At 43.3% G+C, this 25065-nt stretch overlaps 1 protein-coding gene across 10 annotated transcripts in view; it reads right to left on the minus strand.

Annotated features, from left to right (window-relative positions):
* The window catches only part of magi1b (membrane associated guanylate kinase, WW and PDZ domain containing 1b), a 170020-nt gene that overhangs the window by 28069 nt on the left and 116886 nt on the right, over positions 1-25065 (minus strand). For 6 of the 10 annotated variants that reach the window (XM_042502567.1, XM_042502575.1, XM_042502600.1 and 3 more), the window contains exons 6-14: positions 24339-24421; positions 23345-23380; positions 18236-18293; positions 17073-17206; positions 15220-15339; positions 12747-12932; positions 11939-12598; positions 2111-2142; positions 1586-1630 (exon numbers count right to left, since the gene is read on the minus strand). In XM_042502567.1, the coding sequence (XP_042358501.1) occupies positions 1586-1630; positions 2111-2142; positions 11939-12598; positions 12747-12932; positions 15220-15339; positions 17073-17206; positions 18236-18293; positions 23345-23380; positions 24339-24421 (1354 nt within the window). The remainder of the gene's footprint in view (positions 1-1585; positions 1631-2110; positions 2143-11938; positions 12599-12746; positions 12933-15219; positions 15340-17072; positions 17207-18235; positions 18294-23344; positions 23381-24338; positions 24422-25065) is intronic. The other 4 variants (XM_042502584.1, XM_042502620.1, XM_042502614.1 and 1 more) reach the window with 2 other exon arrangements.

The raw sequence follows: 25065 nt of genomic DNA on the forward strand, positions 1-25065 counted from the left end.
TCTCCTCACATCATGTGACCTCCGAGCACTTTGGATGTGGTGGACGAAAATACACCAGGAAGGGGCGGAGGCAAGCTGGCTCATCTGTTCTCAAATATCAAAGTGTTTGGCCTTCAAAGTGCAGCCCAGTCTTCAATAAATTCAAGACTCATTACTCCCTGAATCAGCCTGTTACACCTCTGCAATTCATGTTTATATTCATCATCCTTGTTAGACATAAAAGAAGCTTGACGCTTTGGCAAATAGCCGTGGATCCAGCTGGAATGCTTACTCTACCAGTGTAACCTCTCTGGCTTGTGTGGTGAAAGAAATGTCAATGGATTCCTATAGTTAGTCACAAACACAGGGCCTGTTTGGTGCTAAAGTCAGACCTCAGGACTGATGCTTCCTCCTGACTGCAGAATGATTTTTAAGTCACTTCCATTCCTTCAAACAAAATGGTGCCTCCATTAGCCAATGAGGCAACATGTTTTGCTTTTTTGTTTTTGTTTCTCTCTCAGTTTGATGTATACAAAGTCCGAATACTATTCCCCAATCGCATGAAAACAAATTCTCTTGTTCTTGATGGATCTATTAGATTTGACCTACTGCAGTCATTGTGTGCTCCCTCTGTGCTGCAGGACTGGTCTAATACATTGGTTTCTGCTGCTCCAATAACTTATTAAGAAGACAGGAGATGGGATGGAGGGAGGCAAGGGGGTTGGGGCAATGAAAACAAATCCTTGCTGCTTCCTCAGACTCAGCTTAGTCCTGCTTTGCCACCATCAGGCCACACTTAGGTTCAGTGCCTCAATGCATCACAGCATTAGTCATCTTTTGTGTGTTTTGTTGCACATGAACAACCAAGCACTATGTTAAAACTAGGGCTGTCAGCGTGAACATATGCGATTAAGGTCTGTACATAGCCTGTTTTTTTTTTTTTTAAATCACATTAATTGCCTGCCAACATTCCTGTCTTTAAGAGGCTGCACTGGGCTGAGTTTTATAGCTAGAGTGATGATACTGGCATCATCTGAAACTAAGGACTAAGGATTCCAGTTGATCCAACTCCTCCAAAGTTAGGCTAAATTTTGGCAATGGAAAAACCGGAATGGTCATTTCACAGGGGTTCCTTGACCTTTGACCTCAAGATATCTGAATAAAAATTGTTTTCATGGGAACTCATGAGTCTCCCCTTTACAGACATGCCCACTTTATGCTAGTCCCATGCATTTTTTTTTGCTGTCATCTGATTCCTACTTAAGACAATCTGGTCAGAATTTTCAATATAGAATTTTCAATATACAATCCAAAACTGTTTTGAAAGGCAAAATAATGAAACTGAAAGCATGTGATTCAAAATGCAGGCTTATTAATAATGATTAAGTGTTGAATTTCTGCTATTAATAATTATTTAAAAAAAATAATCATTTGATAGCCCTAGTTAAAACATCATGCATTAACTCTATTATCATCCTAAATTTATCAACTCTAGTATCTACCTACAAAACACCATCACCATTATCATCTAACGCATTACACCAGCACCAACACCACCACACCTCATTCTCCAAAACTTTCAAACCATCTCTAAAACATCACATACCCTCCTACTGTAATCTCTGTACGGAGGAGCCAGCTCAAAGGCATCCTGCAAAACAAAATTGACAAACACACGTTCAGTCAGACACAGTCAATAGAGTTCCTCCGATTAATGCAGCAGATATCACAGGATGAGGCCGACTCTCAGCTGTGATCCCACATTCAACTCTCACACTGCCAGCTTAGCACCCCGAACGATGCCATCATCAGCGCGTTAGAAACCCAGCTCACGCTGTGCATCAAAGCCCCTCGTCCCAGCCCCCGCCACAGAAGAGAAGGGGGGGGGGGCTGATGTGAAGCTACAGGGATCCACCCCCACACAGCACAGCATCCCATGTCTACAAACAGACCCACAACATCAGCACAACTTACACCTTGGAGAGAGAGAGAGAGCATTAGAGTTAGAGATGAGGTAGGTGAGGAGAGGCGGGCGAAGTGAACCAGATCTCCCTCTGACAGACACACCATGGAGGAGTAGAGGATGGATGCAAGAGGAAAAACATTTAGAAAAAAAAAAACAACAACTTACCAGTTTGGGGCTCTTCTTTGCAGGTGCCACCCCTGTGAAGCCAGACAGAAATGGAGAAAAAAGAAAAAGGGAGGTTACAAATGTAGTTTTAGTAGATTGTCCATGTTCAGGAAAAAAAAGGGAAAAAAGGGTGAAAGACAGATAACGCAGACTCCAAAACAATATCACAACAGTGCTCATCTAGCCCTCGTCTCCTTCTCCCTCCTTTCCTCTCTTTCCCTGCTTGGTTCCTTTACTCGCCCATCCGCGGCTGGTGTTTGAGGAGGAAAGGGAGGGGAGGTGGGTGGTGGTAGGGGGGGAGGGGGGGGAGCAGGCAGCGCGATCTATCTGCATCACTGCCGCGGCCAGCGCTCGGCTTGACTGGTGCAGCGGAAGAGTGGGGCCAGCCCCGAGGACTAACCCTGCGCTCGCTCGAGCCTGGCTACCCGACGGCTGCGTACGCGTGTGAGTGAGTGTGTGTTTGAGGGAGGAAAGTGAGAGTTTAAGAGGAGAGGACAGAATCCTGGAGAGCAACTAAGCCAGAGGGATAAAGACAGAGGAGCAGAGAGGAGAAAAGCGAGCTGTGCTCTGGAGTTCCCGTCCGTAGCATTACCCATGGAGAAGGAGTCCAAGATACTGAACATTAAATTATAGGCAACCGTCAGTTCCCCTCTTACTGAGACCATCTTCCTGTGTCCGCTGAGCGCCGCGCTCCGCTGTCGAAGGCTCCAGCATCTATAGGCAGTTGCAGCGTCCTCCCCGTCTCTCCCTTTCCTGCTGCCTTTTCCTTTTTTTCCTTTCTCCCTCCCTCCCTCTCTCTCTCTTTCTCTCTCTCTCTCTCTCTCTCACCTCATCGCACACTGTCCTCCCTCCCTTTTCTTCCCTCAGCATCATCACCCACCCTCCCTCCCTCTTCCTCTCTCCCCTCCATCTCAGTCTCCCTCCCACCCCCAAATGCTGGTAAACATCCACACAGCTGCACACACACACTCAAACACACACACACACACACACACACACACACACACACACCTTGGCGCCCCCCGACGCAAATCGAAGTGTGCTTAAAAGGTATGACAGACGGGGTCGTGCTTGAGTGAGCAGTGACCAGAAATACCATCGCGGAAATATCATTATCGCGGGGAGGCACACAAAGAAAGACTGACGGGTGACTAAAATGCTAACACAGCCTGGGAAATTTGCTCCTTAAGCACATCACTGCCCTCTCCCCCTCCCTCGGTCCCTCCCTCCCTCCCTTGACTCTGCATGAAATAAACAGTTGTGTGAAGTTATGGAAATGAGAGCGGGAGAAGGGAATGCATGAAACAAAGAGAAAAGGAAAGACTCGTGGCATGTATTTAAGTCTGTAATATTGAAAATTCAACAATGAGCGGAACCACACACACCTCTGACATACAACAGCGGTGTGTAACATGTGTGAAAGCACGAGTGAGACTAGGCGGTGTCTGATCTAAGAAAATGGGCCACTATTGTGTGTCAATCCTTCAGGGAAACAGAGAGGATAAGATCTCTCTCTCTCTCTCACACACACACACACACACACACACACACACACACACACACACAGGCTTGTGTCTTCTTTATCTCTCAGACATCTGGGTTAATTCACAACTGACAGCTCCAACTGTGTTGCGTCTGCAGCCTTTTTCCCCCTCTCTCCTTCCTTTCCTCCCCCATCCTCCTTCCCCTCATCTCTCTCCCCTATTCATCCCCCTTTTTTTCAGTCAATAGGAATCATTCATTCAGGAGCACATGAATCACGACGCAAACGCAGATGCACACTGTCAGTCCTGAGGTATTCTCTCTGGGCTAAGCATGCTGTCAGTCAAAGTGTCAGGCTGGCGTTTGATTATCCTTCGTCTATCAACTGCAGCTGATCGGCTGCTGCTGTCCGTCAATGTTTCTCAGCGCGTGCTCTCTTCAAGCTTTTCTATCTGACACACTCGCTCAAAGAAACTGACTCGGGTTGAGCCAGGTCTTCGCGATGGTCTGTCCTCTCTTTCAAATTTCACCCTGGAATCTGTATGTTTTACTGTAAATGTAATATCCGTAAATTGGATATTTGTTTATAGATATAAAGCACTACTGAGCCTTTGGCAAAAATATCTACAAACAAATGAAAGTAAAGGAAGACAAAGCTATGTGCAGGTCAACACCACATTGGTGGGCAGAAGCAGTTGTGTGTGTGTGTGTGTGTGTGTGTGTGTGTGTGTGTGTGTGTGTGAAGCACCACAGTGTGTTTGAAGCTCCAGATCAAAAGGTATTGTGGGTGTTTGGGCCAACCTCCAGTACTAATTACATACAAGAGGGAGGAAAGAGCGTTTTTGGACAGGTGGGTGATCTCAGCTGGCCTGCGCACTGACAGCCTGAGCGAGACTGAATTCTCTGTGACCCCCCCCCATCTCTTTTTATTCTGCTCACTAAATCTTACCGTTTGTGGCAGAAAATGCATTATCAACAGTGAATAATGAAGGGCTGCTCAACCTACAGGGCATTACATTTGTTAGATGTGTGGTTTTTATGATTAATGATACATCAACTGATTATCGTGAATTCCAGTGAAGCCAAAATAATAAAGTATTCAGTGTATTTGGGGGTTGCAGTAAAAAGTTTTTATTGTGCTTGACAGAATAACAGTCATGTTGTTTTACCACCTAGGGAGAAACTCCATGATTTTCAGCAGCTTGTTTTTCTCTGGGTGACAGCCACACACAGCTGATTAAGGTCCAACGGTTTGGGTGCACGACGACAACACACGGTGGAGTCTTTTGCAAACACTGGAAATGAGGTGTGGTGAATGCACACACACAGAGTTAAAGAGTTGTGCACTGTAGAGATGAATTCTGCAAAAATAGCTCCCAAAGGAGGTTTGGATTAATTGAATTCGGCTGAACTGGGTTTAGCTTGACAAGAGGTACTGGACCTTCGACTGCACTCTTCCCTTCAACAAATGGGAACTGATGCAACAACCTGGCAGCTCAGCAGTCACTAAACGGAAGCCATTATTAAGCAGATTACGTTGTCTGTCCACTGTGCACAAAAATGTCTGTGTGTGTGTACGTGTTGGTAAGATCTCGGCTAGGAGTGATGGCTTCCAACAGGCAGGTCCATCTGTCACCGTGGCGACAGTGCCTGGTGACCATGGGGAACTGACAGACGGTCTCCAAGGAGTGAAAGGCTCACATCAGCTGTGTACATCAGCAGCCAGGATGTGACAGTCCTGCAGAGTACAGCTTTATTTAGCTACCTCTATCTGTGTGTGTACACAGTGAAATTAAATGTGACAGGAGCGTACCAATGTGACTAAATGGATAGCAAAGATGACCGGGAGAGTATGCATGCAAATTTTTTTAAGAGTGGATAGAACATTTTTCTTGCAAGAAAAGCCAACAAAAAGAGAGAAATACCTAGGAGTGTTTTCCCCTGTATTGAGCCTCCTATGGCTTTTAAAAAGCAGAGGTGAAATCCTCTCCTCCCACAGTTGCACACATCCATCCAGAGGAGACCCCAGCGCAGATTAGCTGCAGAGCATTGTCATAGAAACAACGGATGGTGCAATGGTGGAGATTTACAACTCGCCCAATAGCTATGGAGCTGTGAAGACACTGGAGATCGGTGGGGGTTGTGGGAGAGAGAGATGCTCACCTTGTCCCTGTGCAACAAGCGGTGATTCACGGGCACAAGCCTCCGGCAAACCAGAAGTGAGCCGAGGTGAATCGTGGGCGCCTAGTGGGCAGGCTGCTCTCCTCCCCCGTCATTGCTTTTCAGGACTGCAATGCTGTTCGTTATAGTCCCAGTCAGCAGAATTTTTAATGCGAAGTGGGCAAAAATACGACGCTTCCTGCCCATACAGTGAATTGATTTCCTGCTTTGGTCTGCGCAGGGACCCATCATCAACGTTTATCTCTTTCTAATGGGTGTGCACCAGACTGTCCACATTATACGGGGCCTTGCGCATGTGCACGCCGGTAACTGGCAGTTTGTTTATGTGGGTTATGTAAGTTCACGTAAGTGCGTTCGTGCTTATCAGTGTGTGTCCTCAAAGAACACTAGTCCGTGGAGTGCTTTTTGACAGGAGGCATTTACAAGCTGTCTGCTCACTTGTCCGACATTATGCCAATAGGAGCTATCTACTGTGGCAGAGATCCACTCGCTGCTTTTACCCTCTTTAAGCTGCACGCCGGTGGAAAAAAAAGAAAACAAAGGAAAACACACATTTCAACCCACTGTCTGTCTTCAAGGGTGCGATACATCGGCACTTAAAGGCAATGAGGGGAAAGGCAAACAAAGCTAAACAAGAGGGGAAAACACCCTCTTGTGCTTTGACGCTATGGATGCTTTGTAGAAGAAGGCTCTCAAGAGTTTTCCAAGAAGCCATGCAGATAATTTCAGGTCTCTGACGTTTGTTTGGGTGTTAAGATTCTCATTTATTCAAAGGAGATAAGGGAAGTGAGTGTGCAGCAGAGGGGTTCATCAAATACACTGACATTTGCAAAAGAGTTTAACACCTCTCGTCTGTGTAAGTCCCTCAACCTGCCATTCGTCCATCAGCTCGCTACGTGGGCAGAGAGAAAAGGTCCATCTCTCATTCTGAGAGAAGAGGAGTGCAAGGCCCTGATTGCCCAGTGGGGACTTATGTGTCACCGTTGAGTGATGAGTCATGAAGTGGAGGGAGAGAGAGGAAAAGAGAGAGCATGGGGGTCTCTCTGCCGCTCTTCCTTCATCTCTGATCCTCTGACATGCTTCCTCTCTCTTCACCCATTCATCGCAGCTGTTTTTCCCTCCATTTCCTTTACACGAATACAAGCAATTGCTGCACAAACTTCCTTTGCATTCATTGCAGCACCTGCCCGGCCTTACAAACAGGTAAAAAAAAAAGAGGAAATAAAGGGGCGACTACATACATGCTGAGACAAATGGGCTTCATTTTTCTACAGCAGACTAATGACATGAGCTGCTGGGCTATTGAGATCCTGTGTTTCAGAAATTCGACACCCAAACAGGTTTTCGCTGACAAAAAGCTGCACAGCAGGTGTGTGTGTCCCAACAGACGATGTAACATTTACACCTTTTTAAAGGGAACAGGGGAGAGGAAATTAGCGTCTGTGCTACGGCAAGACATCAGGGGCCAAAATGAATTATGTCAGCGCATCAGCGAGGGCAGGAGAAGACAGGCAGGGGAAAATGAGCACATTAGAGCAGTGTAATTAGACAAATGAAAGAACAATGTATCACGAAACACAGAGCTGATTGAAGCAATAAATCATGCCCCCCCCCCCCATGTGCTTATAGGCAGTATATCTCGGTACAAAATGTCTGTGGCATGTGTGCATAACTTAGAAACACTGTCATAGTCTCATAACCTGATAGTCTGACCCGTGGGTGGCTCTTCGACTGCATGTATTAACTGGGTTAAAAGGGTTAAAAAGATCATTCATAGCCATCGTAGCTTAGCTCAGTTTAAGATAAACTCAAATGAGATTCATTAGGCCAGTTTTTCACACTGAGATCCATGACTCACAGTCCCCCCCAATATGTAGCACACTGTGGCATAAAAACACATGCTCACATTCTCACACCAGCTGACTTGCCCAGCATGCTGAGAGAGACAGTGGGAGAGGAGGTTAGGGGGGCACGCTGTTGCGCATGGCCGCCTTAACAAGTGCATATCTATGTGCGCTGGTCCTCAGGGATTGGTTCCCCATCTTCATGTGGGCGAGCGGGTGTAAATCCACATCCTGACAGTGGGGGAATGGAAACGGGGGATGGAGGTTTGGAGAAGGGGAATATCTCCACCAATTAACACTGTACCGAGCTCGTTCTGCCTCAAATCCATAATTGTATGCATGGCTGTTCGTGCCGAGACTCAAAGAGAGTATGTGGATGTGTACGCACTTGCATGAGTGGTGTTTGCTCAGGGAAGAAGAGATTCTTGATAGATGGAAGGAGAGGGAGTAAAAGAGAGCACAGGAGAGAAAAAGATGTATGTGTATGATAAGCAAAGCTGACATCAGGACCCCAATTAGAGACCACTGTGCCTCTCCGCTACCGGTGGTGGAGTAAGCTAGAGTGAGGAAGCACTGAGGAGAGTAAGAGCAGGAGAGTAATTAAGGCACTGTATCTACAACCTTGGCTTATGTTCTTCTGAGTGCGACTGTGTGTGTGTATATGTCAGTCATGTGAATGGTGCAGTATTGATGAGGCACTGACATGTGAAGAAAAAAGGTGTGATCTAAACAGATTCATCAAACAACATGGAGAAATACGAAGGACAGAAAATGTGTGGGAATACAGTGGGTGGGAGAAATACAAACACACGGGGTGAACACGTCCATAAGGCTTTGATGGTGCAAGGGTAGCCTTGGTATCTGATCTTTTTCATTAGCAATACTCCCAGGAGACTAGAATAACCTGGGGACCTCATGTGATTAACAAACATTGCAGAGGTTGTCTATGATCTAAATCCTATGTGTATCTGCCGTGCCCTTAATGTGTCAAGTCAAAATTTCTCTGAAAATTACCTACCCTATTTTTCCTAACACAGAGGTCATGTGACAATATTAGTACACTGCAAATTGGCATCTCTGTGATTTGGGGCTTCTTGTTTTCTCCGCGCCTCTTTCCCAGTCGACAATCGGAGAATGTGATGGTAATATTTATAAATGAAAGTTTTTAAAGCATTTTGGGTGCAGGAGGTTCATCTTGCCACACATCATGGGGAGCCATATGCAGAGAAAGCAAACTCAAATCTATCAGAAGAGCAAATTCTTGATAAAAATGCATGAAGTGACAATGTGTTACAGAGCCCATTCTTTTTTTAAACCCACATTAAGAAAAAAAAGTGGAAGATTAACACTCATACAAATTACACATACAGATGACTGTCGATCACATCCCGGGGACAGTGTCAGCAAATTCAAGGAAAGCACTTCTGCTAAAAAATTAATTTACAGGACATTTAATAATACTTGTCCTGTGCAAATCAGCATTATCATATTATTATTGGCACACAGAGCCTTCATGTCATCATATTGGAGGGATAAAAGTCAGAAGTAAAAAATGATGCTATGGAAATGTGCTGCACGAAACACAGACGTGGGGGAGTAATATCTAAATCAAATGAGGTCCCCTGGTAATACTAGTCCTGCACAAAAAGGGCTGAATATAACACTAAAACAATGAGTAGATCAAACAATTAGTAAAAAAAAGTCTATTGTTAAAAAAAAAATATTATCAGCAATTTTGATGTTAATTATTTATTATTATAGTTAATTGTTTAAACCATTTATCAAGCAGAAGTACCACTCATTCTCTGGTCGTAGATAGATGAACATTGGTTAAATAGAACAAAACATTTGAATACGTCTCCTTCACTCTGAAAAAATGTGACCCCATTTTTTCCTGATATTTTGTAGACAAGACAATTGATCGATTTATAGAAAAAGAAACAGATGAATCAATAACAGAGTTGCAGCCCTAAATGACTATCATTTTGGTTGTTAATTTCTAAAACAAGCATCCATGTCCTGATGCTACATAGGACGTGTATTATTTAAAAAATGTTCAAGAAGTGTGATGGAGAATTTGGTATTTTTCTACAAAAGCCTTTTGTTCTTTTAACAAAAGAAGCCAAATAAATGGTGTGGAAACACAAGCAGCTGTACAAGCCTAAATCAAATAGAGTTTAAAATAGCAAAAGTATTTATATCTAAGGTGCCTGATCAAAAAACTAGTCAAAAACATTTGAATCTGACCGAGGCTTCAATGCTAGGTTTAAAGACTTGACAGCTTTTAATATGTAAAGTGCTATTTACATATTTTCAGTTTTTACCCAACAATATGTAGGTGTGACGCCCAGCTCTGCCGCCGGATAAATAAAAAAAGAATTCAATACAATGTGCTCATCCAATTTGTAATTGCGCTTACTAATTACTGCCTGTGTTGTGATGTTGGAGCCATTAGGCTCTTCGTCTGATACGATCTCTGTTAAATATACAGTAGGCAGCATTTCATACTTAAATGTTCAAATGGGAGAAGTGCAGTGAGCACAATCTGGTTCTATCATTAATCTGCATGAAGCAGCGGACATACAGGTCATGCTTTGCGACAATATATATTAAATTTGCTTTCATATTTGTTTCCTGTGTTCTTTGCCTACTGGCATCCCTTGCACCACACATAAAAGCCATTTAGTGATGCTGGTTCAATTAAAATGCGCCATATGCATTATCATCACTCATAACTTTGTCTTTCAGCTCAGTGCCATTCCTTCGATCACAGTCATATCTTTCTTTCTGTGGCCATCAAAGTCAGTCACCACATTCACACAAGCCAAGCTAAACTGCCTTCTGTTTCACTGACAGCCCATAAAGGACCCTGCCCATGATGAGGCTGTATCACTTTATGTGCTTGTGTACACTAGCACGATGAAGAAATGCTACTCATTAGCAAAAAGCCAGTGAGAGGAGGCGGGGTGGAACGGTTGGGTCTGCATGCGTATGGAGTGTGGGTGTGCGGCGAGAAGAGAGACAAAGAGAGAGTGTGACAACATGGAGAAAGAGACGAAGATACAAATTGAGACGGAGTCACACACGTGGAGAGAAAGATGAGGACTCAATGCGAAACTACACTGTGACTTGGCCGCCATTCATCTGACCAATTTCCCTCGACAGTTCTGAGCACTTAACCCTACAGAGGAGATAAACTGCACATGTGCACAATGACACAAAAAAACCTTTTAGTTACTTGAATTAATAAGCCCCAAAGCAAGCTATGGACAGTCTGACAGAGAAAATAGTCCAATTACTTGTATCACACAGCGCATTTAGAGCTCTGGAGGTCTGCAAGTCTGAGGGGGATTGGAGGGAAAATACCAAAATTCAGTCATTTCAGTTTTATTCCCCATTCACAGTTTCTTTGTTTCCATTCGGTGCTTCTGTGTGGCAGTGATTTTCAATCAGAAACCGCAACAAAAGCTGGGTGGTGCACATTGAATAGAAGCATGCAGGTGTTTTCTCAGCACTGGCACTGACCAACGAACACTGAAAAATGTATGTTAGCAAGCAGAATGACTTCAGCTCATACCAAGCCAGATAGCCAGGTGGGCGGATAAAAGGCGCGCCAGCACAATTTCAGTGGCATCTTTAGAGCGACTCGCTCTAACATGGGAATACACTAAAAGCCTAAAATAAACTAGACGTGTTTGTCAACCAACACACAAACCAACAGACAAAAACAGAGACAAGTGAATAAGAACCTGGGCAGAGACGGAGAGTGCTCAGACTCTGTGACCTGAAACACCAACCAAACCCAACTCTCCTGTGTTTACCCTTCTTATCATGTCTCCTTCATCTCCCCATTTAACTTTCCCTTCCTTCTGCCTCCGTTCCATTTCAAGACAGCTATAATGTTCTGACTGTCAATGCAATTCAGTGTAAACACCTCACTCTGTCTTCCCCCTTCTCTGTGGCTCTTTTTCTCCTTCAGTATCGTCCCTCCATCTTTGCCTCCTTTGCAATCTCCTCTCTGCTTCTAACCACTATTTACATGAATAAATAAATGTGTGTCAATAAAGGAGCTCTCTGTGAGCCGGGACAGCCTGAAAGGCAGAAGCCTATTATTTTTTTGTCAACAGCATCAAGCAGATTCATAGGAAAGGCTTGTTTTGTTTTGCAATACTTCAACATATGGGCACATAAATCAGAAACCGCCGTATGACTTGACACCTGTTCCCTCCATCTTCCTCACCTCCATCTGCTATAATCAGTTATAATACTCATGGCGGGTTCACTGGGACAATATAGGCATGCTGGATCAGCCCCCACTCACCTCTCTGCACCAGCATGGTGACCTCACTGCCTTTAGGACACTTGCTGAGCAGGTCGACCACCTGGTTGTGAGACATACTCTGCACGTTTCTCTTGTTGACCTCCACGATGATGTCTCCCTCCTTGAGGCCGCGGCAGCGTGGGTAATCAACAATCTGCTTCACTCTCTGTCCTCCGCCTCCGGGACTGTCGGCGATGGTGAAGCCAAAGCCCTTGTCTCCTTTTTCCATGTGTACAGTGATGAGCTCTGGTTGTGTTGCGATGGATGAGGCCAGGGTGACCACGTCGCTGGGGTAACCGTGCTGGGAAGAGGTATCAGAGGCCACCTCTGCCGAGGGGCTGTGGGCTCGGGGGAGGCCGTTGAGAGGTGCCCCTCCGTTGGTCGAGCCGTTGTTGTTGTTCTGACTGCCGTGGCTGGATGGCGAGTCGTAGCTGTTGGAGGCCTCTTGGCCATTGACTATGATGGGCTCTTTGTTGTCGAGAATCGCCACTGAGGTAACCAGGCTAGTGTTGGGGTCATCGGGGTCAAAAGGCAGCGGGTAACCACGGCACAGCTCCAAATTGACCATGGAGCCGATGGGGATGGACTGGAAGATCTTCACAACTTGGGCATGGGTGTAGCCGAGCACGCATGTGTCGTTGACGCTCACAATAACATCACCTTAGAGTTTGAGAAGAGGGAGAAGTTTTATTTTGCAAGTAAAGTATTCATCTGTCGAACCTTCCTTACTAATAAACAATCAGCAATCAGAAAACCTAACAAAAGCAATATTCAAAACTGTTGGCCTTGATAAATTTAGTGCACCTACCTGTCTCCATTTTGCCATCGAGGGCAGCGGGTCCATCCAGGACAAGGCTCTTGATCTGCAGGAACTCGTCTGGCTCGTCCCCTCCCACAACAGTGAAACCGAACCCTCGGCGACTCTTTTTCAGCTTGGTGTTGATGAAAGTCCCCTTCAGCTCGGATCGGTTTCGAGTAAAGAAAGGCTTCCCTCCTGAACATACAATCATAGACAATTAAATTTAGATTTTTTTGATACACCGACAGAACAGCATGACTTAAGTAAGCAGCTTTGGGTTCAGTTTGCTCTTCACCAAAAATGCTAAAAGTGTTGTCGGTCTGTCGATATAAATTGAATCTGGGCTTCAGTGAAATGCTTTTTGCTCACTGGCAAAAAAAGACACAAAACTACACTTAATGAAGTGATCAGTGCATCCACATAAAATTTTACCTTTTTGCCAAAATTGGCACGTGTATGCTAGAGAATGGCTAGAGACTGCAGTTTTTGATCACCCAGTGGGTGTGTTCTGGTCTGATGACACAACATCAATCAAAACAGGCTGATCATGATAAATAGATTCATTAGGTTAAAAATGAATCAGAAAGACAGGTGAGGTTGCAAGTGGTAGAAAATGTGGCAAATCTCTAATGTAAAAACCAAATCAATGCAAACTGCCCTCCTGGCACCACCTCAATCCAAATATGATTTTGCAGCTTTGCTGTTTCGTGTGCAGTGCTTTGTTTGCTTTCAATGACGGTTTTGCAATAAAAGATTTAACAGAGAGACACCAGCTTTTTAAGCAATGAAATCAAATGCCATTGATATCCTCAATGCATGAAGGTCACATGACAAAAGCATTTGTAGAAAGCGTTCTGCCTCGGTGAGCGGCTCTTGCAAACAAGATATCTCTATCACTCAACACTGGCTGTGAGGGTTTAATTAACACAGAGATATCCACAAAACACATTTCACAGTGGTCTTAACTCATGAGAACAATCTAAACCCAATTACTCAGCCATCCTCTTTCTTCTTGCTTTCTCTACCTCATTATCTGGCATTAAGGACAGAATGAAGACAGATATGAGATGGAATCAGTCTAAATCAAAAACTTGAATGAGGTTTTCATCCATCGTTGTCACTGTCGAGAATGAGAGGCCCGAGGAACAACGAGCTTGGCTCTAACCTTCTATCAACTGACATCATGTAAGCCACATACTACAGAAAATGACTTCACACCAATGAGTGCGGAGATGTTGGCAGAGACGAGGGGAAGAATGAAAGCGAACAAGGAGAGAGAGAAGGAGATTGTGCGCTTTAAAGAGAAGGGATCACAGAGGAATGTGTACTTAGTGACCAGCAGCACCACATTAGGTTATGCTTGTGCTACAGTTTATGCATTCAATGAAAAATGCATTACCCTTGGAGTCAGCTAGTGTCCTTGTGTTTGTGTTTTTTTTTTTTTTTTCCTGCGGCGTGTGTGTCTGTGTGTGCAGCGCCTTTGAATAGCATTTTTCAGAACAGGAGAGATGTAACAAAACTGTGAACATAGATGGCAGCTTTATCCACAAGGGATCCGCAGATGTAAGAACAGACCAGGAAGCAGGAGGAACATGAAAGCCTGGAGTTGGATAAAGAGATATGAAATGACGCCTTTCTCTGGAGGAATGTCAAGGCTTAGGACGGTGCAGAGTAGCGGAGAGACAGAGAGTGAGATAGAAGACAGAAAGACGGACATAAACAACAATAGAACCAAAGCTGAGCGGCGGGAGACAAAACAATAGCCAGCGAGATGGCGAATGTGAGCTAGCTATAACATGAAGAGATTGATGAGGCAAAAAGGAAAAGACATCCCACAGAGCAGCAAGGGAGAGTAAGAGGGAGAGACAGGGTGAGGCAGTTAATTCTCAGCAATGGCTGTGCTAATTAGACAAGCTGCTAGTGGGAGGCTGGTATAAAAGGAGCTGGCAACCAGGAGAAGCAAACACACAGTAACGGCGAGACACTGTGTCTGTAGGTGTGTGTATCGCTAAATGGTGGGTGAAATCAGGCCATTATTTGATCTGGGAAATGGGACGACATAACAGAGGTTTTGTGAGAGGCAACATGTGGCTGCAGTAAACACACAGGGAGGATATAGAATAAAACTGTACTTGGCAGAGTCATATTCAGTTTGTCGATTAAGAAAATGCAAACACAGCCTGGGGGCGCTTTATTTGAAAAATGTATTCTCCTGTACATACCAGCTGAGTAGAATTTAATTTTACTTACTAAGAATATATGATGAGGTGTATACGAAGAGCAGATTTAATGTCAATTCCTAACTGGTCCTCCATCATTAAAACTCAAAAGCAGCCTGAGGCACAGGCTGAGGAAAACAAACTACATTGCAAGAGCTGAATTTGGTTTAACTCATAATAGGTCGCTCTGGGTAACACAGCTTAGAAACAGAAAAGTAATGAGTAATCCTGTTCTTATGAGGTCTATAGAGACGGGAACTTACGTTTTTGTCCCATCGCGTTGGGCACCGGAGGTCCTGTCCCAGGCTCCCTGTAGGTCTCCTGGTGGTTGGCAGCATAGCTGGCCAGGGGGGCCCCTGCCAACGCAGAGTCCTCGATCCATTCTGCAACAGCAAGAGGCACATGTTCTCTAGATGGGGTCTAGACAGGTGCACAGCTGCCCTACTTGAGGAAGAAACTGGGGCTGAGGGCTCTGGGACAACATGGCCTACTGTGTTTTGGAAAAAAAGCAACTTTGCTCACAGTGATGTCAAAGAAACAAACAGCTAAAAAATATATTTGGAAAAAGTCAACAGCAATGTCTCTTTCCAGAAATCACACCCAGCTTACACAAGATAATCCACAGACCTTGTTGTGAGCAGTTTCACGTGGGAACTATTTTCTTTCCAACAAACTATCACCACGCAGGGAGAACCACGCATCTACTCTTCGACGAGAGGCTTGTGCTCCTGACAGCGCAAGATGTAAACATTACTGGTGTCCTCCTTAGCTGAGCTGTAATGTTTATGAGCTCAGTAGTGCTAAGTGAGTTAGCAGTAGATGCACCTTTCCCTCTACTCGATGATTCAGTTGGCGGGTGTTGTTTTGTAGAGAGAAAATAGTTCCTACATGAAACTGCTCACAACATGGTCTGTGGATTACCTTGAGTAACCAGGTCATCATTTCTGGAAAGAGACATTGCTGTTGAGTTTTTCAAATGTGTTTTTTGGCACTTAAAGCACCACAAGCTGAGTGCCATCTAGGTCCATTATACTGGAAAAAAGGTAGACATCTCTACAGCTTATATTTTGAACACTCGAAAACTCTAAAGCTAAAACACTCCACACTGATAAATAACACTACAGGAGGGAAGAGGAAAAATGTGTATTTGTAGTTTGGAATGACTTGTCCTTTAAAACCTACATTACAGTTGGATAACAAGTAAACTCAGGTTATCCACAGAGCAGAAAATTCTTGAAGCGTTTCACACTGTTTCACGTCACCCTTTTTAATGAAAACGGACGTGTGTGAAAATAGAGCAGCCCATTTCCTCATAACGACTACCAACTTTGATTAATCACCTTGTTACGGCATCACGGCACTGATTAGACTACAACCTTCATTAATATTCTTGATAGTGAGATAAGATCAATGCAGAAGTGAAAAGAATAGGTAAAAACCCAGCTTGAAGGTATTGAGCGTTTTTTTTAAGAGAGATTGAGCTTTCAGACGGAGGAAAAATCAGCAGGTAATGGAGTGGAATTGCATGATTTCTGCTGACTGAGAAAAGGGTGCAGTGCGATAGGAGGGTTCCCATGTGGGCTGGCCTGCATTGACAATTAATCTCTCTGCGGGGCGTCCTGTGAATGCATAAGGTTTAAGATGGGGCGCAGGAGCAAGCTAAGGTTCCCAATTAGTTATGTTTTGGCAGCTGTGTGAGCTAAATCATCACTGTTATTACTGGTCGCACTTAGTGCTTTATTAAATGACACAAATTAGGGAAGAAGCTCTCTTTAGCGGGCAGATCGTTTTCAGTTGAAGACAAACTTACCTGTCATCACCCAAGAAGAAAAAAAGCTCACAAGTTATTAACACAAACAAGTCGGGAAGCAACACAGAAAACAGAAATTAACTTCAAAAAGGCTGCGTGGTACAGCCACAAATAATAGTTATGCCTTTATGGAAGGGTACTTAGCAAATCATAAGGCAGTAGCAACATCAAGTTATATCATAGCAATACTTGCTATATAGACACAGTCTCTCACACAAACATCCAGAGACGTATGCAGACATCTCAGTCACACACATGAATAGAAAGAAAGGAAATGACGCCCTTGATGGGGGCTTGTGAACGAACCTCGGATGTAGCGCTCACCTTCGGGTGGCTGCTGGCTTTGGGGCTGAGGCTGCTGAGGCTGCTGCTGTTCCAGCTGCCTGCGCCTCTTAGCCTCCAACACTGGGTTCTCATACTGGGTCTTCCTGTTGATATGACTTTGGAGGGACGAGCAGATGGAGGTTGAGGAATAAGAAGTGAAGGATGGGAGGAATGAATAATAGGAGCAGAAAATAAGAACAGAAAACAGGATGTAGGACAGGAGGTAAATATCAGCAGGAAAGCAGAATGCAGCAGAGAGGGAAAACAGACAGAAGAGAGGATAAGGTAACAGAAGTGAGAGATAGGGTCAACAGAGGGAGGGGGACACATGGCGATAAGCTTTGATTAATACACAGTGGCACAATACGCATGCATCCATCCATACTCACACCTCTCTCTGACACACGCATGACACAATCACGCCCACAAATCACATCAAATAAATCCCACTTTGATGATGGCTTAATTCACAGGAGCTACAAACATGTTTCACATCAAACACCAACTCTGGGAGGTTTTCTCCCTAACCTACCAGCACCGAGAAATTACACCTGAAAGCACCACATTGTTGAGCAAATTAAGGAAACGGTGAATAATGTATATTAGGAAAAAAAACCCTTAATATTGCAGAGACAAAGAGGGGGGTAAAAATTGAAATGCCACAGCCTTGAGCCCCCAGGTGTTGCTTTGAACAACATCAAAAACGCATGAAACATATTCGTATTAATGCATCTCATCTTGTGTGTGCCCCTGGGCACACACAAGATGAAATGCGCACATACGCACATATACGCACCCACACACCCACACCCACACACACACACACACATTCGCCGCATGTTTTCCCAAATGATAATGACACAAACAAAATGGCCTACATTTTCTAGAATACAAAAGATCAAAATAGCTGCAGCAAAATCAAGCTGTGACATCTTGAAGCTGAACTGTACATACATTAGAGCTGTTCCTATTTACAGTGAGGTCAATAGTTTCTTTTATTTGAATGAAAATGTGTGACAGCATTTCTTTTTATGTGCAAGGGAAAATGCAATGCCATTGCTTCTTTCTTGTCTGTGTGTAAGCCTGTGCCTTTGCATAAGAGTGATCTTGTGTGGTGTTGGGTGCCTTTACTGTACGTCACTTACTCAACATAGTAGACCCCATACACTGGATCATCTATTTTCTCCCATCCTGGTGGAAGTTCTAAAAAATACAGAGAGGGAGAGAGAAAAGTGAGTGATACAGACGAAACAAGGAAAACTTGAGACTGTTAAGTTGCCGGGGGCCATGTATTGAGCCATTAGAGGCAAGGCCAGTAGAGACCTTTTGCCTCTCCATTGTGTCTGCCTGTCAGTCAGTCTCCAGGGCTGAAGTGTCTCAACAGCTTCACAGGCTGTCTACACCCCCTTGTCCCCTCACTCTGCTGACATTTCCACACATCAGATAAGAACAGAGCAAGACCCCCTTGGGCAAAGATGGTTGGATGAATGGAGGGATGGATAGATGAAAGGAGATGGGGGAAAGGAGTAGTGAATAGGTCAGAGAGAGGACGGGAAGAAAAAGCAAAGAAGGAAACACAGGTGAAAATAAGAAGGAGGGGAAAAAAGAGTGTAGGAATATTCCAGGCTTTGAAACCATTGCACATAAACACACACAAAACATGCTTTATTTGAAAAGAGTCTTTTGCTCATACCAATGACAAACAGTCCACAGATGATAACAAAGGCAGGACACCCGCCAAATGCGGGCAAATTGTTGGCAGTGGCGGGTAAAATCAACAGGCTGTCTGCTTCTTTCGGTTAAACGCACAACTAAAAAGATATGTTTTAAAAAGTCATACTCATAATTGCTATATAAAAGTAACGCTATTAGCTGCAAAACCTTCGTTTTGATTGACAGTCAAAGTTTTCTGTTCTACTTAATAACCATCAATAAAAAGATGCATGAAAACATAAACACACGCCCAATTTTTATTGTTTCAATTTCACCACTTCACATATCACTTTCGCCTGACAATACAGCTCAATGCGTAACATGTGTTTGTCAAGAAAGACTGCATTTAGAGCAGAAATTTTTGTGATTGGAGCAGGGGGAAATTAGCATTATAAACACTGCAGCTTTCCATATTTTTGCAAGTGGGCAGGTGTGTTCATATGCTGTATGTGCATGCATGCACAGTAACCTTCCTTCCCCAAAAAACAGAGCTTCCCCAAGGAGCCACACTGTAATTCGAACACTGGAAATCACAATGCATGTGATGTTTTTTTGTGTAAATACATCAAACACTGAATGACATAATTCTGACATTAAATGATGTCCAAATGATGTTATTTCATCATTTAGAACATAGATTTCAAATGAGGTGGATAAAATGTCTGAGGGGCGGAAAAAAAAAAGAAACAACTTGAAAAAAGTTTATTTGAGATCCTGAACAAAGCAGCTTATTTCTGATTATTGATGCCTATTTAGTGAAAAGACACATGTCCTTGACTAAACACAATGGTAGTGTGACTGTTGTCTCCCAGCTTAAGTGTGTCCTCACATAACTCATTGTGAACTTTGACTTGTCTGAAAACCTGCTTCATTTGAGGAGGTGGTATTGAAAGCGCTTGCCTCCTCACAGAGATGCTAGCAAGCATGTGCAGACACTTCTACACTTTTACAGAAAGTGAAAGTAAGATTCATCTTAATCAGTGCTGATTAGGCAAATATATGAATATGACTGGGCCCCACTTCAACAGTGCGTAATTGCCCGATGGTGCAATCTCTGTATTTCTACAGTTGTTGCCAGAGAAAGTGATGCCGTTATCTCCAACAGAGCCATTTGATTACAGCAGCATTGACTATTGGCTGGCCTCCACATAGATAATGTCAGAGGCTTCTAATTGGCTACAAACACAGATTGTCCAATAATCCTCTCCTGTGATGTATCAGTTTTACATATCATTACCCTGAGCCAATTAAGCCGCACCCTGTGTGCAAGTAGATGGCAATTACAATCATCCAACTTGGAGAGCCTCCCTCTGCTTTCTAATGAGGAGGGTCCTTGGTTGGAGTGGAGTCAGCAGCAGATGCAAATAGATATAAGCCAGATGGGAATGTTTAAATCGTATGTACATGACACACACGACCACAGACTACAGTTTGTCAGACCAGGTGTCAACGACTTGTAAGCAAAGCTGATTTAGAGGAACCACAGAAAAATCTGCAATCCATATTTTCTACATCTGCAAAACGCGGCCAACACAACAAGCACATGAAGCTGAAAAGGACTGCAAGGTTACAGCGTTAGCGTTGTTGTACAGGCTGAACCCACAAAGCGGGCATGGTGAATTATCATTCAGATTTTTGAACTGGAACGTTAAATGGAATGCAGTCCCGCATCGCCTCGCGCAAAATTTTAATCACCCACTTGATTTCACACTGCACTAGTTCCGCTCCTGGAGGAGCACCTGTGTTTGTGAGCATGTGTGTGGTGAGAGTGTGTGTGTGTGTGTGTGTGAGAGAGAGAGAGAGAGAGAGCAGAGACGACATTTGGTGCTGCAACCATCTTAACAATACTGCAAACATTTCAGTGAGTGAAAACGCAAATGAGAAAGACAAAGAAAAAGAAATCTGTCACTCATTAAGCTGCGTTTTCCTCTCACACTATGCCCTCTTCCCACATCCCACCTTGCAGAACATATTGTGAATTCAAGGAGGAGTCAAGCATGATGAATTACATGTTTAACTATTTGCATCTCATTCTCTTGATACATTGATGTGATTGATTTCTCTTGAGTAAGCATGTACGACAGAGTCACTTTGTGTGTTTGTGTGTGTCATGCATTCATAAAATGCTTGAGTGTGCTGCTCCTCCTCAGAGAGCTGAAGTTAATTGCGTTCTTTTGCCCACCTGTATTGGATCATGGTGATCAATAATTATTGAACATGCTCATCCAGTCGAGGGCTGTCTTCTGGACTTGTCTGATCTGATAATTACAACATGGCAGCTGTTTGAGATGTTTAACAGTGCGAGGCACTAACAAGACTACAGCCCCGTAGATGGCCAGTTCACCTTTACACTGCAATGTTTTTGTCATGTTCTGTCTTTGTCCTGTTTTTGTTGTTGTTTACTGAAAACAGCTGCCCGATGCTGCTGGAAAATACAAGCTTGAAAGAGGGTGAAAGTAGTGTGATGTTTTTCTTTACAGACATTAAGTCATCTGACTCAATGTTAATATAAAAATATATTGATTTACTCAACTTTAGCAGATGATGAAAAACTATCCTTGATTCCAATACTTAAATAGATTTCTGAGTAAGTCTCTGACCCTGGGGCTGATGAAAACCTTTCAAATCTCATTTTGCAAAACTCAAACAGGTTACAAATCAAGCTAAAAGAAGATGTTTCATTCTTTCACTTTCAACTGGAGCGCCCCCTGAAGTTGGATTTCTGACTCAGTTAGTCGGCAGAACCTTGCCAGCGCTGACCTCAACAGCCAATCAGGCAGCTCCATGCATCAGCAGTAATGAAAGCTGTGGTAATATACTGTTTATTAGCACTTTTGTCTTATTTGTGTGTCATTAAAGCAGTCTTAACAGTCCTATCCAACTTCTATCTGTGGACATGCTGCAACGATGTATGAATGTGAATCTGTTGTTATCAACTCGTATTGCGAGCAATATCTTGATTTTCTCACTTATACTGGAAACAAATTTGCAAATCCTAGGATAGCAAAAGAATGGCCCGCCCCACTCTCCTTATGAATGTCTAGTACTTATTGCCTTTGTTGGTTTGATTGGTTAGTTTGGCAAGTGGAGTAAGACTGATTAGTGTTGGGGTAAGAATAACAGGATAATCTAATTAGAATCAGAAATACTTCATTGATCCCTAACGGGGAAACTGTGATTCGATACACTTGCTCTGATGCCAAGCATAGAGAATTTTAAAAAGTAGAAATAAGTGCCGGCACAAAGTATGTAAAAATGTAAAGCAAATATGAGTGACAGATTTCTTGCTCTTCATCTACACTAATAATAAAAACAATCGGTACTAAGGTACTATGTGAATATTTAAAAATGATGACTATGTATAATGTGTAAAGTGTGCAAAAATATAAATATAAAACAGACAGACAGTAGTAATAAGAAATAATTACCATTAATATGTGAATAATAAAAATTATAATATGTGTATAATGTGCTGAGAGTGTAAGGCGTGTAAAAATAAAAAACTATGTGACTCAACAACAACTACAATACAATCTATAAAAGTTAAAAATACATAAAATGCGTATATGATCAGGGGCAGAGTAAGGCGGGCTATTCCTCCGCTATCCTAGGAAACACTGAAACCCTGTGTGACATGATTCCCAGCTCTGACTTTCAACTATCAAGGTAAATGAAACACAGCATAAGATCCCATGTTAGTGCAGCTGAGGGGGAGGATCTTTGCCTCACTATATGTACTATATCTGTATGTATCTTTTTTTATTCAACTGTATGTCACTGTACTTTTAGGTCATGTCAAAACATGCTGGTCATAAAGGGCTATTCTAATCATTAATCACATAGCTCCCCTCATGGAATAACGTCATTCATTACCCTTGCATATCGGTGCAGGGTCACAGTCTCCAGACACCATTTATCCTGCACAAGTGGTCGCGCTGCTGTGTCTGATTGGCTAGTTAGTGCACTGATGGGCCTCAAGAAAAAAGGGCCCTGTTGCCGTCTGGCTCAGACAGACACCCATTAGGAAATCATCATTACAACAATCTTCCTCGGATCAGCCCTCGCCTCTTATGTATGAAATGACGTTTTGCCGGTGTGCGAGCGTGTCTAGTTTTCTGGCGGCATGTGGGTAAGTTGACAGTTGTGTTTGTGGCCGGTTTTCAGATTGGGCGCAGCGTGTGTTTGTTAACAATCAAAGGTGCATACTGAGAACAGGCTAGGTAAAGGTCAAATCCCTGTCAGTGTGGTATAATGTGTCATTTCTAGATGATTAGAGTCATTGTCAAAGGCATCTCTTACCGACTGTCAAATGTTCCTGTGTGAGCCACTGGTGGCGGTTGTTATGCATGTCATTATGTAGATGTGCACTATTAACTGTTGTGACTCATTTCCTAAATTTAGCTTATACTTTTTGGATTGGAACAATGAGTTGAATGTGTGCAAAATCAAGATGACAGCAGTGGATGAATGGTGAGTATAAGGGTTACAGTGCAGTATTTGTGTAACAGAAAGGTAGTGTAAAAGATGAGAGGGAAACCTACCTAGGTCATTGTCCAGCTCCTCTGTGTGTACCCCTTCTGCTCAGCGGGATGGACGTGGCAGCACAGGATTGTTGTTAGAGGGAAAGAGAAGGGGAGCAGAGAGAAGAAAAGGTGCACATCTGTGAGTCAGTCATCTACATCTGAGAGTTAATCAACACCAGAGCCTCAGTCTCGTCTGACAAGAATCACAAGGCATGTTTTCCCTAATAACTGGATCTCTGTGCGTGGTTTGAGGCAGCAGAGTTGGGGAAGATTTTAACCTAAATACTCTTGTCACATTTAATTTTGCGAGGGCGCCTTACAAAAGGGAAACAAATGACTGTAAGACTCACACAACCTCCTGAGCAAAATGGAATGCATTTCTCTCTTGTGTTTGCATTTGTGGTTAAAAATCTGTGTTAAACATCTGTGAGCAGGCGCGACGCCTCAGTGTAGGTCAGGGAGGGCATTATTTATCTGCGCTACATGATGCGAATGATGCAGTGAATTCCTTGAAGCTGTGGGGCATCTCGCTCTGACAAACAGCTGAAAGAAAGAGCACGGCAGAGCAGTGCCACCCAATGGCTGCTCACCATTTTACGTGACCCAACACTGACACCCAAAGGCTGCTGGGGGAATCGCCATTCTTGTATAAACGTCTGAGGTTTTCACATCAACACAGCGTTGTGAAAAAGGTTTGTAAAAAAAGAAGGTATCTAATGTTTTCTACACCATGTTTTTAGTCATAACAAGCAGGGAAACTAGAATCTACATAAAGTGACAGTTAAGTTTGATCTAACAACAGTTACTTTTATTTGACTTATGAACAGGTGGCTGTTTGTAACTGTCAGTTCCTGATGTGAGAAACACATATCTTTACACTGACAAACAAAACTTAAAAAAAAAAAAAGAAAACGGGAAAGTCAAGGAATACCATGTTGTCTTGTAAATATCTAGAGGATTTTACATGGACACACAAAATCTTGAAGTTAATTATGCTTAAATATGAACGTACCATCATCTTCACATTCTTCCAGGGGTTTTTGAGGCTTGTCCAGGCACCGAGGGTCTATCCAGGAGGTGGTCTTTGTATTGTGGCTAAACAGAAAATAAACAAAAAAAAATTGCAATGACCTGGCAGTGAAAGAATGTGAAAAATATTTATCCCCTCACATCTGGTATATTGCAAGAGAGATTTCTAAGATATTGTCAGGATGTTAAGATTGGAGTGGACACTGTTTGATGATTTATCATTAACTGAAAGGCATGACTGAAAGGCCAAATAAAACTTGTCAAGAGGTGTTCGGGTCAGAGGCTGAGGCTGATTTGTTAATAATATTAAGAAAAGTTCACAGGGATGAAAGTCAGTGCCTTTACTATGATTTTGATTACAAGAAAAAAGCCCAAAGAGAGTACAAAGAATATCAGGTATGAGAGGAAAGGCTCTTCCACAACTGACTTCTATAACAGACTGCCACTCTTAGATGGACAGAAGCTGCACAGAACAAAAGTGTTTTACAAATCACTAAACCTTGACTATCCTTTAAAATATGAATGAATACCAGAATCTCACAAGGTCACTTACTACAGACTCACCACCACTGTACTCAGTACAGTATTAGGATCTAGATCACTGTATGCAGTTTACTTGTGATAAATTTCTCCCAAACGTTCAATCATGCAGACTTAATTGTCCAAAATGATTCAAAAATAGTGGCTGCATTTGTGTAGCATACTGAGAA

Source organism: Plectropomus leopardus, chromosome 2 (assembly GCF_008729295.1).
Source record: "Plectropomus leopardus isolate mb chromosome 2, YSFRI_Pleo_2.0, whole genome shotgun sequence".
Classification (NCBI taxonomy): domain Eukaryota; kingdom Metazoa; phylum Chordata; class Actinopteri; order Perciformes; family Serranidae; genus Plectropomus; species Plectropomus leopardus.